Here is a 16,392-nt window from a genome sequence, read left to right on the forward strand (position 1 = left end):
GCATAGGGATAAAGGTGGAATGGAGAAATTGAGTGATGATCAGCAAGGCTCTGATCCATTCAAAAATCAGGCGGTCAAGTCTGCTACCTGTTGATAGCGATGAGGAGGAGGACTCCACAGACTTGAAGGATGCACTAAAATTGCTCAATCCAAGTCTTTTGACTGGAGGGTCACGCTGCCGTCTGCATGGGCCCTCTCCTTGGACTTTGCCCCCTGGTAATGTTTCTGTCATCCCTGCTCACCAGCCCGGTTTTGGCAGCAAGTTCGTAAGAATGCTGCTGAAGGGGAGAGAAATGGGAAGCACTCCTTGAAGCAGTCATGGGAGGTGATTCGGTAGGGACTTTGTGTTACATTTTCTAAAACAATCAAGGAGTGATCGGACTAATGATGAGGTGTTAGATTTTACAGAGGTGCTAAACAGTTAATGACCATTGTCTACAGCTGGAACTCACTCTCACCTGCCTAGCGAAATTCCTTTGCTTTCAATGGGAGAGTGGAGGATTGGAGCAAATGGAAGGAGTGGATCTGCCAGAACATCTATCACAGTGCTGTCTGCCTGCAGCCTTCCCTTACCTCCCCAGTTTCAGGTCGCATCACAGAATCTGCTGTCAAAGACTCAGAAGTTCTGAAAAATCTGAGATTATCATATGTGATTGGAATATTGGTTTCCATGCCTCCTCCTGCTTGGCACATGCGTGTTTGCTTTATACTTAGGCGAGAGCAGATAAACAATAACAGTTTAAATTGGCTGCTAGTTAATACTATAGTTCCTATTCATATTAATTGGTTTTCCTAGCCTGTCATTCAATACATCAAACTTTAATGGATTGCTGGGCCTGGTTTCACACATGATGGTTTTTAGTTCTGGCATGTGTCACACCATTATGGCAGAGACTTGGAGGGTAATAGCATCTGCGCAAGCTGGAGTTGCACATGCATGAGCTCCCAGATCCCTTACTAATACTTTCTGCAGGGAGGGATTGTGTATGCCCAGTCCCAAATCCAGATTGCGAGGTGTCATGCACACGCATATCACTAAAGATGGACATGGAAATGGAAGCAGCTGGTACCAGCCAGAGCCAAATCTTGGACCTGTTCCCAAATCTTGTGTCTTCAGCAAGTCCAATGACAGTAACTTTTCCTCCCTACAGTGCCACAGCCACATCACGAAAGCAGATTGGAAAGCACAAAAAACTTAGTTGACTTTCTGCTATTGATGCATGGACATGGATGTGAGGAGTTTGAGGGAATGTGTTGTATGAACCTGTCTGATCATTCAGTTTCAATACCCAAATGCATTCAAGAACTTGAAGATGGACTCTTGCACCTTAAGGAAGAAGATGCCAGATGGCTCGATGGGTTGCTTAAATAATGAGGTCTCACAAGATGGGTTCTGTCTTTAGTTAAAACAGGGATTGTTGTACTTCTTGTAACTGCTGCAGCATAAAAAAAATTACAGCATTTTTATTATAGTTAAGAAACACAGAATCATAGAATCAATCAGTCAGGGTTGGAAGGGACCACAAGGATCATCTACTTCCACCCCCTTTGCCATGGGCAAGGACACTCTACCCTAGATCAGGCTGGCCAGAGCCTCATCCAGCCTGGCTTTAAACACCTCCAGGGATGGGGCCTCAACCACCTCTCTGGGCAACTCATGCCAGGGTCTCACCACTCTTATGGTGAAGAAATTCTTCCTCACATCCAGCCTGGATCTACCTAAACATAGTCTATTTCCTACATATATATATATATATATATATATATATATACACACACATACATATAAGTATTCTCTAAAATTTCTTTTCTAAGAAGATATATTGTCTCAAGCAGAATCCCATAAAAATATAAACTCTGTATTTTAAATGATAGTTAGATACAAACATTGCTATGATTAGATATATAAGTTTTACCATAATCCTATAATGTAGTTTGGATGCAGTCTGTTTTGTTACAGCTGTTTATGATTCCTGTCAGGATTACTGAAATACTAAGGCATAATTAAAAAAAATGTACAAATGTACTGTGCCATGTTTGTGTTTCTTTTAAATGTTCTTATCACAGAAACTACTTCAACTAATGCTAAACCCTTCACTCGAAAGCCAAGATAACACTGCAAGAAAATCACAGAAGTCACAGACTGGAAATGCTAAATGTTTATTTAAGAATGAGTATTATTAAACAGTTCTGCCCTGTTAATAAGGGGCAGGATCTGCAGCTGCCTACAAGCTTTTAGGATCTACATGCAAGCAGTGCATAAAAATCCTCATGCTTCCAGTCAAGTTTACAATGAATTCATAGTCTAACATGAATTCTTATTATTAGTAGGAGTTGCTTAGCTTTTACAGATCAGTAATAGCTAAGATCCTTGTGTTACACATTAATATGTACAAGAGTTTACTCTAGGGTACATAAACCTGGAAGTGTGATGTGCCAGTCAACAACTGTAATCTGAGCAGGCAAGACCTGCTTATGAACTAAGAACTTGCTGATGCAATACCATGCAGAATTGACTGAATATTAAACCTCAATTTCATAGCACATTATTGCTAGCCAGCTCTTTTGGAGCAGGCTTGTAAGCATATTTTTGTTTTGTCTTTCAAATCTTTAACAAGTACCTTGTCTTATCCAGTAAAACCCATAACCCAATCTAGTAATCTCTTGAGAAGAGATAAATAAGCAGAGACTTTGTAAAACAGGCACTATCAATTTCAAGTACTTAATTTAGAAAAACCTCCATTGGAAACCCATTTAAAAAAAAATTAAGTATTCCCAGATCAAACATCACAGTTTAGTGAAAGAGGGTTGGTAAACTGGGAAAATTAAAAGAGTGTTTAGTATTCACTTTAAGAGCTTTAAGCGCAGTAAAATCTTCTCAAATGCCCCAAGTCAGAAGTTGCCGAATGTAGAATTCTTTATTCCTGATTGAATTAGTGTCACTCATAAAGACAGGTGTTTGAAACACATCCCTGTCCTATTCACATGTTTCTTTTTGTAGAGGCTACTTCAGCAAGCATTAAACCACAGCTCAATTACTTAAAAGCTCCACATCACTGACATCTGAAATGGTATGGCTAAGGACAAGGAGGGCAGCTGTTTTGAGCAGCACAGTTGCTCTTCTCCTGGACTAGGTTAAATAAAAGTGTATGAGATCCAGGTCACAGCAGATTAGAGCACCAGCTGGTGCTGCAGTGTCCCTCTTCTCCATCCTGATTCACTTTGGGGCTTCACTTCAGCCTCTGCTGGAGTTGCAACTGTCAGGCCAGCCCCTTGATGGGCCCGGGATAAAGGTGCAGATGCCACTCCATCCATATCATGTACCTAGGGTTCAGTCTTTTCACAAGGGAGATTTCTGACCTTTTTTTTTCCCCAAGAAAGGGAAGAATCCTGGGTCCAGGACCTACAGCACCGTGGTGTCCCCACTTGAATGACCCAAGCCATCCTTCCTTGTGCTGAGGACACCCCTGACTTGGACACTCTGCAGGATGTGTCTTTGTATACATCTGCTCAGGAATACTGTTCTCTGGCCCTACCCTGAGCCACCACTCTCTTCGAAGGTGAGCACTTAGAATCAGAGTGCACTGGGTTGGAAGGGACTTTTAAAAGTCATCTAGCCCAACATCCCTGCAGTAAGCAGGGACATCCTCAACTAGATCAGGTCGCTCAGAGCCCCATCAAGCCTGGCTTTCAACGTTCTCAAAGACGTGGCCTGCACCACTTCCCTGGGAAACCTGGGAACCAGTGTTCCACCACCCTCATAGCAAAGACCTTGTTCCTAATATCCAGTCTAAATCTACCTTTCTCTAGTTTAAAACCACTGCCCCTTGTCCTAGTGCTACATGCTCTTGTAAACAGCTTTCTTGTAGGCCACGTTCCTGTACTGGCATGCCATCATACAGTCTCACACAGCCTTCGCTTCTCCAGGCTGGGCAACCTCAATTCTCTCAGCCTGCCACTGTAGGAATGGAGCTTCAGCCCTCTGATAATTTTTGTGGCCCTCCTCTAGACCCACTCCATCAGGTCCAACCCCTTTGTGTGTTGAGGGCTCCAGAGGTGGATGCAGTATTCCAGATGAGGTCTCACTAGAGCAGAGTGGCAAATCACCACACTTCACACGCTGGACCTCAACAGCTTCACACTCGGGTGCCCTAGGACCCAGACAGGCATTGGAGGCATCCCCCTCGATAGGCACGCTGCTTCCAACGGGCACCTCATCCTCCTTCTACTGGAGGATGCGGCTGCGCCACCGAGAGACACCCCATAGCCTCGAGAGCCCCCAGCGCTCCGCCGCCGGCCCCACTGACTGCGAGGCAGCCGCCCCCTGCCTCTCCCGGGGCCGAGCCCGCCGCCTGCCCCGCTACCGCGCCTGCGCGCAGCTGCCCGGCCCCGCCGCCGCCCTCCCGCGGGCGGGAACCCGGAAGTGGGCAGCGCTGGCGGCTCCCGTCGGGTAGTGGGGGGCTCCGCCGGGCGGGCGCAGCTGGCACCCCTTGGCGGGGGCAGCGGCGGCTGGCATGGTGCTGGTGGCAGCGCGCCGCGCCCGCGTTGCTCGGAGGAAACCTGAGCGGAGCCGCGATGGAGATGCTGCTGCCGCCCGTGTGAGTGCGGCGGCGGGGCGGGTGGGGAGGCTGCTGGGCTCCCGGTAACCCGCCAGGACGGCGGTGCGGAACGGGGCGCCGTGCGGTGCCTTGTCGTGGGTTGGGAGCGCGGGACCGGGCCCAGTCTCGTAGCAGTGCTCTGCAGTCTGGTAGGCGCTCCGCAGCCCGCCCGCCCCGGGCCCCTCGGCACCAGGAGGGAGCGGTACTCGCGGGCGGGGGTGGGACACAATCGGACCCGGCCGCGGCGGCGCCGAGCAGCGCTGGCGGGAGGGTCGTGTCGATGAGTCGGTAACGGAGCCGGTGGCTGATACCTGGTGGGCCGAGGTTCTCAGAGCCAGCGCGGCCGCTGCTCGTGGAAAATGCCCCGTCTCGGCGCCGCCACCCGCTGCTGTGACCATGTCGGCGGGGCCTTAGGTACCGGGACGGGCTTCGGGCGGGCTGGGGCGTGAGGGAAGCTGGCGCTGGGCTCCCCTTGGGCCGACAGGGCTGCCGGCACCCCCGCCCCGTCGCCTTCCCCTGTGCCTTGCAGCTTGCGGGGACAGGCTTTTTTTCCCTCCTCCCCCTCACTCCTTCTGCTTCCTCCATATGTGGTCCCGAATTACTCCCTGTTTGACTCAGCAGTCATGCTCATCACACTCTGGATTTTCTGCTTGTTTAGTTAAGCATCTTTTTTAGTAGCAGTGTGCAAGAGCAACCCATGTATTACGAAGTGCACTTCGTTTGGGTTCATCTAGTCATTTATGTGCTACAGTTCAGTGTACCCTCAGCCTGCACCTTCAGGAGGTGGTTTGCAATATGCTGTGGGCGAGGTTTGTGAGAGCAAATGAAAGGGAACCAGTTATACCTAGCTTTTGCCCAGTTGGTGAAATGGTACAAGAGACCCCAGTAGCTTCAAGTTGGCTAGCAGTTCTCAGAAGACATATGGCTGGTGGTTTTGTAGGCTTCATTACCTTCAAAAGACACAGGAAACTATGGGCCAGTTGGCTTCACCTCCATCCCTGGAAAGGTGATGGAACAACTCATTCTGGAGATGGTCTCTAAACATGTCACAGAAAAGAAGATTATCAGTAAGAGTCAGGGTGGATTCATGAAGGGGAAACGATGCTTGACTGATCTGACAGCTTTCTATGATGGTGTGACCAGCTGGGTAGATGAGGGGAGAGCCGTGTATGTTGTCTACCTTGACTTCAGAAAGGTTTGTGAAACTGTCTCCTGTAACATCCTCACAGGTAAGCTTGGGAAGTGTGGGTTAGATGAGTGGACAGTGAGGTGGATTGAGAACTGTCTGAATGACAGAACACAGAGAGTTGTGATCAGTGGCACGGAGTCTTGTTGAAGGCCTGTAGCTAGTGATGTCCCCAGGGTTTAGTACTGGGTCCAGCCTTGTTCAACATATCAGTCAACAACCCAGATGAAGGGACAGGATACTCTTCAGCAAGTTTGCTGATGATACAAAACCAGGAGGACTGGCTGATACACCAGAAGGCTGTGCTGCCATTCAGCAAGACCTGGACAGGTTGGAGAGCTGGGCAGAGGTGAACCTCATGAAGCTCAGAAAGGGTAAGTGTAGAGACCTGAACCAGAGAAGAAGTAATTCCAACCCCAGATTAGTGGTTTACCTGCTGGAAAGCAGCTCTCTAGAGCAGGACCTGGGGGGTGCTGGTAGACAACAAGTTTACCATGATCCAGCAGTGTGTACTTGTGGCCAAAAAGGCCAGTGGTATCATGGGGTGCATTAAGAAGGACATAACCAGGAGGTCAAGGGAGGTTCTTCTCTCACTCTGCTCTGTCGTGGTGAAGCTACACTTAGAGTATTGTGTCCAGTTCAAGAGAGGCAGGAAACTACTGGGGAGAGTTCAGTGAAGAGCCACAAAGGTGATTAGAGGGCTGGAGCTGAGAGACCTGGAGTTGTTTATTGTGCAGAAGAGAAGGCTGGAAGAGAATCTTCTCAATGCTTGCAAAAACCTGAAGGATGAGTATTAAGAGGATGGAACTGGGCTCTTTTATCAGTGCACAGTGATAGGACAAGGGGCAACAGGCATAAACTAGCATACAGGAGGTTTCACTTAAACATAAGGAAAAGCTTGTTTATTGTCAAAGGTGATGCAGCACTGGAACAGGCTGCTCTCACAAGTTGTGGAGTCTCCTCTGAAAGCTGTCAAAACCTGCTTATTTGTGCTCCTGTGCAACCTGATCTAAGTGAACCCGCTTTAGCAGGGGAGGTTGGACTAAATGATCTCCAGAGGTCTGTTTTGCCCCCTGCCTTTCTGTGATTCCATCATCCTTTGTGACAAGATAATGAAACTTTAGCAAATGAATTTGCAGTTCATAGGAATCCCCTTATTGATCCAGGTTGCTTGGCAGCTCTTTACAAGGACCTCTTAACAACATGCTTTTTTCCCCAGCATATTGGTATGTGATGTGTGTGTAGTCTGTATGCATAGGCAGATAGGTACACATCAGTATCTGCATTGCTGTGGAATGCTAAATAGGTGACATAAAAGTAATGTTTTTACTTAGGATTTGATAAGTCAGTGGTATAATTAAAAGCTGTATTTCTTCCTCACAATTAGTCTTTGATGCTCTAAATGCTTCCTGAAGTCACTGACTTGTGTGTGTATATATATATATATATTTTAATGCTGAACACTACATATGTCTAAGTCTGAGTTTGCTAGAGAGAATGTCTTTTTTTTTTCTTCCTTACAGTAACATGCCTGTGCTCTGTAACATGTAACTTGATTATTTTTTTCTGATTAATGCAAAGTTGCTATCTGTTACTTGGCCTCTTTCACTAATGAGTTGTATCATTTTCAATATTGAATGTGAAACTTCTGATTCATAGCACTGTCATGGTACTTTGTAGTAAATTGGTTGTAGTTTGAATTCTGTAGATGAACCTTTATTAGCTGGTTTTACAGACTCTTTTTCTGTTCTCTTTTGCTTGATGTGAATTAATAAAATTTTCCTTCAAAATTTTGTAGCTGGTTTTGGAACCATGACAATTAGAACCAGCTACTTTGCACATTTAGTGCACAGATTATAGAGTTCTAGGTTAAAATCTTAAATTATTATTGAATTTTTCCTTTAAACTGCTTTTAACATGCCCAGATAAAACATCCTAGTGGTAGGAGAGAGACTGGAACTATGGGAATCTTTGCATTTGTTCACTATTCTTACCTAAAACAAGTAAAACTGAGTTTTCATTTGTAATCAGATATCTGATGTGCCGGCACCAGTTGTCCTGTGGCTTTGTTTATTTTGAATTTCAGAGGTCCAGGAATACAATCAGAATAGTGCAAGTGAAAACATCACTAGTGCTAACCATATTCTAAGTATTGCAACAATGTAATTTGCCGTGTAGTAACAACATTGTGATTGTGAACATGAAACTCACTGGCTTGGATTGGCATGAGAAACCCACGTGCAGTTTGAACGTAATGATTTTTCTATAGAAGATAGTGTCTGCAGAACTTTGTTATCTCTCAGAGAAGGATGTTTATAGATAGAGGCAAAGATTTTTCACAGTGCTTGCTTGTTTGTTTTTTTTTACTTTGGGTGGGGTTTTGAGAGTAATCAAGAGATTGGTTACTTTTGCTTTTCAAAACATGGAGGGGATCTGCTAAACTGCAGTTTTTCATCGTACTCTCCTATGTCTCATGCTGCTAGGAAAAGCTGGGGCAATTACACTAGTCATCGTGTGGTCTTTCTGTTGGGTATGAACTGGGAGCTGCGTCAACTAGTAAGAGAGACCCTGGTGGAAGGGCAGAGAGAGTGGCTCTTATCTTGCAGGTGGTGAAGGAATTGAGAGACAAGGATTATGGATGCTGTGTTCTGCTATTGATCTGTGTGGGTACCAGGCTAAAAGTTCCTGAACCTCTGCTTCTCCCCTCACTTCAGGGCTTATTTGAAATATTCTAGGGAACCATCTTCTTGTTTTCCTTAACAAAGATTGTTGTTATGCCTGAGTGCTTCTGTCAGCCTTAGCTGTGTTGGTCACCAGATTGTTACTTCCTCAGGAATTCTATCTACTCCTTCACACTTGGTAATAGGAAACCAAAATTGTGTGGAGTAAAGAGGTTCAGGTGGAGAAGAGTAATGGAACTAGAGATTAGACAGAAGTATTATCTCTCATATTTTTTCTCTTTTTTTTCCAGATGCACCAAACTTTGTCATCAGAAGCCTGTGGATCTGAAAGATGACAACACTGAAATTCACTGTCCCATTACAGTAAATCCATGGCACATGAAGAAAGCTTTTAAAGTTATGAATGAATTAAGAAGGTATTATATCATTGTATACCTCTGCCTGGAGCCCATAATTCATTTTTATTTGCATTTATTAAGTGAATAATAGTAGCTTATTTATTAAGAGCATTCCATTCCAGAATAATTAAATATACAGAGCTGAGAAGGATTAAATATATAATGAAGTGATAGTCATGTGATGATAACTGTAATAGGTGCAGTATGGTTTTACTCATAAGTTAATCGAAAGTAGGTTTATGAGGCTTGAAAAATACTTGGAGATTGTACTTAAGGAGTTGCAGCTACTCATCCCGTTTTGTATGTAGTTGATCTTGGATAGATAAAAAGTGACTTCTTATCTGAGCCTAGGGCTTTTCATATGGTTGTTGATAATTTTTGCAGTAGGCTGTGAACTGGAAAAATGTTAAAAATTTTTGGTCTGGGGAGACAGGTCACAGTCCAACAAATGTGAACTGTGTGACAGTACAATTTCTTTTCTTAGTTTTGTTTTGCTTCCCACCTGAGACAAATTCATGAACTGCCAAATGTTGGAAGTAAATTTTCTAAGTAAAGTGTTGTAAGACCTTCAGTGGCACGACCACCAGTTTCAGCACAACTAGGAGACTTAATGCTGCTGCTGTTCTTAGCTCCCATATTGATTTATTTTCTATACACAAGTATGTAAGATGGTGTTGAAAACTGTGATAGCTGGTAATTAGAGCTCACAACTTAGCTCTGGTAATTAGGACTCACAACTATCACTGACAGTAATTCAGCATTATAACTAACAGCAACAATGGAAAATTGAAATGCTTCTCCAGTATAGACAGTGCTGGAGAGTGTGAAAATCCTGTAGTTCTTTGTTTCACATAGAAGATGGAAGAGGCTTCACCTGAAAAATAAAATGCAGCAACTGATACCCTATTCAAGTATGCTTCTACCTTTGGTCTTTGCTGTTCTGTATGGATGAATCGTTAATACTATGGTAGATAGTGTGATCAGATCAGTGTATTTGTCTGGCTGTGGCAGATTGTACTCTGCTGGAAGGCTAAAGAAAATTATACGTTGATTACAAATGGTCTTAAATCCAGATCAAAAACTCCTGTAGTCTGAGGATAGTGGGATAAGAGCAGAAAATGTTTTTCTAGTATGTTAACAACCTGGTTACCTTAAGCTGCAGGAACTGATACGAGTTGCTTCACCTTATGCTCCTGGCTTTTTCAGGGATTCTAGTAATGAGATTCAGTGACTCTAGCAGTGTAAAGGAGGCTAGCTATGACTTCCTAAGTGGCTATGACTTGCTAAAGATGAGCAAGAATTTATATGAAGAAACAATCACCCAGAATAAATCTTAGAACAGTTTCAGAAATCAGAAACCTTATTTGTATTTTGTTGTGAGTAAAAGATATGTGGTCTTCCAGCAGAGTGCATTGTTGAAAGCTGCAGATTATTTTCAGAATGTATTTTAGTTTCCATGGTTACTTAAATTTGAATTGCTGTGGAAGCAATTTGAGCAATTTTCTATTACATGTATGAATAGTTGAAGTTGGAACAGGAGCAGTGCCATTCAAACCTTAGCTGTAGTTCTTGTTTCATAAGGTAGTTGATACAGCAATGTTTGCTGTTAAGGTGAGCACAGCTTTTAAAACAGTAATTGCTAATTAGATGAGATAAATATTTGCAATGATTTGTTTTGAAATAATAAACCAAAATATTTTGGAAATGTTTCACACTTCATTACTCTAAAAATTTAGCCAATAAAATTGAAAATATAATTTATTTGATGAATATTAGGTCTTCATTTCAAGTGGTTTCTCTCTCAGTTCTTTTCATTAATGTAACTCAAGCAGGTATTTGCTAGAGGTGTACTCTCCAGAAAGTGGATAACTAGCAAAGAAATTGTCTGTTTAAGCATCTGAAATACAGTAATTTTGGAATGATTATTTCTCTGAGTTTATATTACATTTTTGGCTACTGTGAAGTTGTTTGATTTTATTAGCTCATAAGAGGGTTTTTCTGGGCCTTCAAATTTTGACAAATTTGAGTTATTTTGTCCTCGGTAGTTTTTGTCATTTCATTACTCACCATCACCTCAACACTGAATCAGATCATTAAAATAGCTAATTAGTTCTTGACATAAGAAGAAATTAGCCTCTGATGACTATCTTTCCTCTTTATTGTAACTGACTTCTATCACAATGGAATTTGACCTCACCTATATTTGTTAAAATCCTCTTTCTTAGAAACAAGACATTACTAAAATCCGATTAAGATGTGGTTAACGACTTTTCTCTGTGTAAAATAAGGAGTAACCTGCAAGCTCATACATAGTTACTGTTCTTAAAGCTGTACTTTTCTGTGCTCCCCCCCTTTTCTCATTTTGTATTTCAAGATGGTGTAAATCCCAGGCCCTGGGTTTTTTTTTTAATGGCTCTACAGAATCAAATTAGTACAGTATTGCTTCAAAATGCAAGTTTTCATGAAATAAATTGGTAAGCCCTCTTGAAATGGAGTTGCTGTGAAATCTACAAGATGCTTGTGGCAGAGTAGATGTTTAAGTTTATAAGCTAGTTTGCTTAGTTGTCAGCTTTGTAGTGACATAGAACATATTCCTTCACTTACTGCAGTTCCAGACTAGAGATGTAGCTAGACTACCTCTAAGTTACTATGTCTATATATGTGGAATGTAATTATTTAGATGGAGTTTTGCATTGATGTGGTTCTGTTGCTTCTGGCTTTGTTGTTATCTTCAGTATTTTTGTGCAGCTAAATACAAAAGTTTTTGTTCCTGTTGTCAGGATAAGTGCAAGTGTCTGAAAAACCTGGGCATCTGATGACCTCTGTTTCAGTTTTTGTATAATAAATGTAGTGGTTGTTTTTGAGTTCTTCTGAACTGTGTATTTCATCTGGGTGTAGTCATTACCTTATATTGTACATCCTTTTTTGATAGTAACCATATCGCAGGCTAAACTTGGAATATTTAGATAGCTTTGGGTACTAAATTGTGAAATGGGGAAATACTTTGCCAGGATTACAATGTGGCCCCAAAGATTAACTAAAATATTTGGGGTGTGACCTCCAGAAGGCCACCTTGTTTGAGGCTGTGCTAAAGAAATTGGATGATTGCCGAGTCTGAGAGTTCACAGTTTTCTTTGGACTGAGGTGAATATCTGAGCAGTTTGACTGAGAGCTCTGTCAGAGTAAAATGCAGCTGCTCACTAGTCTCTGCTGCATCAAACCATCAGAAGCTCTGTTCTCTAGGTAAAAAATTATCTCTTCAGAAGTGATAGATTCATACTTGTCTCTATCTTCATCCCTAAGGGGTATGTTCTATCATACTTCCCCCTCTTCCCTTTCTTGCTCTGGCTCTGATTTTTGTGGATTTTATGGCACTTATACAGGGACAGTGCTAGCATGAGAAGGAAACAGAGGACAGCTGTGGCTATGGCTATTTAGATGCTTGCAAAATTGCAGCCTTTTGGTGCTGTGGTGCTGGGTTTTTTTGTTTCTTTGATTTGTTTTTCCTCACTCTACTTTCCATCTAGAAATCAGATTATGGAGATGCAGTGTAGTTGATTTAACTGAAAGAGGTATATCCAGTAGCTGTAAACTGCATTGGAAACACCTGCATTAGGAATGATTATAAATGAGATGTTAATTTACTGCAGCAGAAGAGGGAGGAAATATGTATTACAGTGACAAAGGACAAAAGTGCAAATGGATGTAATGAAGATAAAAGGTCAGACAAGATATGGTATTAACCATAATAAATTGTAAACTGCTCAAAGTGGGAAAAAATAATTGCTATTGTGTATGCAGGCAGAGTATACAAAATGCTTTGAAACCAGTAAATATAGAGATGATTAGGTAGTGGTTTTGAACAGTAAAATAGGCATGTGCTTCCAGTGTTATGTGGCACGGGCATCAGAATTGAGGTTTGGATTCTTGATCTGTAAAGTCTTATTTCTTAACTATTTTTTTAGTGTTTGTGTATATTAATTTTTTTTCATCATAGTCATTCAGAGGCCCACATTTCCAGTGATCAAATTTTATAAACTGGACTGATAGAGATTGTGGTTATTCAATGCAGAAAACTTCTGTGCAAGAAATCACAGTTCAGTTGTTTGATTTTTCAGAAAGTTCTATGTACCCAAGCACCATCTGTAGTCCGGATGGCTGAGTAATAGCCATGTGGCTGTGTAACAATCTATGAAAGCAATGCTTCATCAACGTTGTCTGCCTGCCTTTTTTGAGGGCATTGGAAAAAAAGTTGTGTGTGTGATGTTATATGCTCTTCTGTTGTAGTTCACTTACGTGAAATTGCCTTCTCTGATATTTCTAAATAGTCAAAACTTGCTGTGTGATGTGACGATAGTAGCTGAAGATTTGGAAATTGCAGCGCATAGAGTTGTGCTAGCCGCCTGCAGCCCCTACTTCCATGCCATGTTTACAGGTACCAAACGTTTCAATACTTACTGTGTTCTAATCCAATCCAACTGTATGAAGCACAAAATAAAATTACTTTTGCTTTTTAGGATCTAGTTTAATTTTTAGATAAGCAAATAAGAGCACTTGGGGTTTGTAATGATTCACATTTTTTTTCAATCTAAGGATACACTGGCAACTTCACAGAATCACAGAAATATTCTGGTTGGAGAAGGCCCCCATGATCATCAAGTCCAACCATTATCCCTGCTCTGCAAAGTTCACCTTTAAACCATATCCTCAAATACCACATCTAAACAACTTTCAAACGCATCCAGGTTTGATGACTCAACCACCTCTCCAGGCAACCTATTCCAGTGCCTGACCACTCTTTCTGTGAAAAAATGTTTCCTAATGTCCAGCCTAAACCCAGCCTGTCACAGTTTGAGGCCGTTCCCTCTTGTTCTACCACTGTTTACCTGTGAGAAGAGACCAGCAGCAGCCTCTCCACAACATCTTTATTCTCTGTTAACATGGCAAATGCCTTAAAAAGTCTCCCTAATTTATACAAAATTTCATTTTAATAAGCCAGGAATGGTACAGTTGTTAGAGCCTTTAAGGCTCTAGTAACCTTCAAAGAAGGTTAAAATAACTTTCATGTGAATTTTGAAGTAAATTATGTCCTTTAACAACTATTGCTGCTGCATTCTTCAGACCCCTAGTACTCTAGGCTGTTAGTAAATACGAAAGCTTTCTATGGATTTGGCAGCCTATAGCTGGAGTGCATGTTTTGGTATTTTTAGGGTAATTCTTTGTGACATGTACTCTGCATCACTGCCACAGATTCTCTGTGCAGGGTTGATTTTGCCTCTCTCACTCCATGCTGGCCAAGTTACTGCTTTGCTGCATCAACAGGAATGCTGAGAGCTTGCAAAGCTAAAATAGGTCCAGATTCATAGAAGCATCTAGCCGAATTCCTTTGCTTGAGTTTAATTCCATAATGATTATAAATTACATTGAAATGATATAGACTTTGGTGTCACCATGAGAATGCTACTACATGCATGCTAAAATTAACTGAAGTTTTGTCTGTTCCTTCTTAAAATCTCATGCCAGTTTGGTAGTTAATGTTGACTCAAATTGAAAGAATTCTCTGGAATGTGTTGTTTCTGACCAACTCAGGTAGAGGCAAAAATATGACCCTTGTTTGAATAACTTTAATTGCACACATCTGGAAGGCTGATGGAATTTGAAATACCCTTGTGTCTTGCAGAAGCAGCTGATTTATTCTTGATTTTATGTGTGCTTGAAAGTTGTGTGTAAAATTAAATGTCTATTCCTCCAGTAGTTCTCGAAGTTTGCATTTCTGCTTCAGACAAACATTCCAGGTGACAGATACATTCTTTTTTAATTTTTACTGCAGTCCTGAAAGTTAGAATGAGAACAGCTGCTTCCACAGTTCCTTTTCATCACCATAGTAACACAACACCACAAGCTTTTCACATTATTTCTGTATTAAAGATTAACTGTTGTCCACTGTTACATCAAAACCATTATTTACAATGTAGTTTTATGCCATGATTTTTGTGGCTAAAACATTTTTCCTTGCCTCATCTGCCCTTTTTGTGGACAAGTTTATTGACCATCAGAAGTGCAAATGCAACAGTGTCTGTGACCACTCTTCATATGGAATTGCTGAAATTCTGGTTTGTTTTTTTTTTAATGCAGGCCTTTGAAAGTGTTTTGCTTGGTTTATGTTTTCAAATGTAGGTCTTCTCTGACCCCAGTTGTGCAGGAGATGAGAATACTCACCTGAATAATGAGTGGCAAGCGTTTAACCCATGCATTTGTGGCAATGTTTGTATAGTTGGTTGACCAAATTGGTGACAGTTTAAATAGAATTTAGCTGTGGCTTCAAGATTTATCAATAGAGTTTGAACTCTTAACCAGCTACATCTAAATGGAAATGTTACTTCCTCCATCCAGAATAAACTAACTGAAAAGACAGTAAACCAAAACATAAAAAATGCAATTTTATGCTTCAGGGTTATTTCTTAACTAGAAAAAAGCATCTTATATTTGGACATTATGTCTACAGATTACTTTCATCGTTGAGTCATTAGGTACTGACTGCTATGCACACCAGAGTATGGCATTAACTGAGATCAAACCTATTGTCTGGACTTTTTTCCTGTTTGCATATGTAATGGTAGAAATAACCAGGGAGAAAAAAAATACTGCCTTTTAAAGTTACAAAATTTAGTAAGTTAGTAACAGTTATGTTGGAGGGAAAATAAACATCTGGGACTGTGTTACTAGTAAAAACTTTGATTTATATGCAATGGAATTCTTTAGAAATATGTATTGTGATCTGAATTAAATTCACTTAAGTGTTTAGAGGACTGGTTTATAAAACATCAGTGAAGGGGTGCTTCAGTGCCTGTAAGGGCCTGGTTTGTGACATGAGTGACCTGAATTTAATTTTCAGTTCTGAGATGGCAGTTGGGTGATTACCTTCTCTTTTTCCTTCAGTTCTCTATTTGTAAAAATCTGTTAAAAAAAACCCCAAAAAACCACAACAGAAAACCAGCTCTTCCTTATGTTACTTTGTGAGGAATGTCATAAGGTTTCTAGGTAGCTTTATAGTAACTTCCAACGCATCTAGTACTCTGCTGCTGCTGCTTGGGAGCTTGCATCAGCTTTGTGTTTTCCTTTCTGTTTCCTGCGTGCTTTCTTGTCACTACCAGCTTTGTGGAGATACAGCAATACAACTTCCCAATCGTGAACAGAGTTCTTTGGCAGGTTGAATTTTAGACTGAGACTGCCTAGCAAGTGAATCTATAGTTTCCTGCATATGAATTGTCAAACAAATATGGATCACAAGAGGACTGATCTAGAATTGTAGTAAGACTGTTGGTTTAGCTTGAGAGGTAGAAGCAAGTCTTAAGGTTTGTGTTGGGTTTTGCTTTGTTTTGTTTTTATTCTGGGCTGTGTTGTTAAACAGAGAAGGTGCCTATCCGTGGCTCTAGAAGCCTTGACACAAAATCTGAAAACAAACCTAATGTGCTTGCAGAATATCAAACTGCTCTCCCACACACACAATTTTCCCAAAGGACCACCTC

At 41.6% G+C, this 16,392-nt stretch overlaps 1 protein-coding gene across 4 annotated transcripts in view; it reads left to right on the top strand.

The window, feature by feature from the left end:
* The first annotated feature begins 4,403 nt into the window (after positions 1-4,403).
* KLHL2 (kelch like family member 2) overlaps positions 4,404-16,392 on the top strand; it is a 59,119-nt gene continuing 47,130 nt past the window's right edge. For 2 of the 4 annotated variants that reach the window (XM_064148772.1, XM_064148774.1), the window contains exons 1-3: positions 4,404-4,598; positions 8,756-8,881; positions 13,192-13,298. In XM_064148772.1, coding sequence (XP_064004842.1) covers positions 4,576-4,598; positions 8,756-8,881; positions 13,192-13,298 — 256 coding nt within the window. In that variant the 5' untranslated portion in view covers positions 4,404-4,575. Of the gene's footprint in view, positions 4,599-8,755; positions 8,882-13,191; positions 13,299-16,392 lie in introns of those variants that run through there. The other 2 variants (XM_064148771.1, XM_064148773.1) reach the window with 2 other exon arrangements.

Source organism: Pogoniulus pusillus, chromosome 9, assembly GCF_015220805.1.
Source record: "Pogoniulus pusillus isolate bPogPus1 chromosome 9, bPogPus1.pri, whole genome shotgun sequence".
Lineage (NCBI taxonomy): Eukaryota > Metazoa > Chordata > Aves > Piciformes > Lybiidae > Pogoniulus > Pogoniulus pusillus.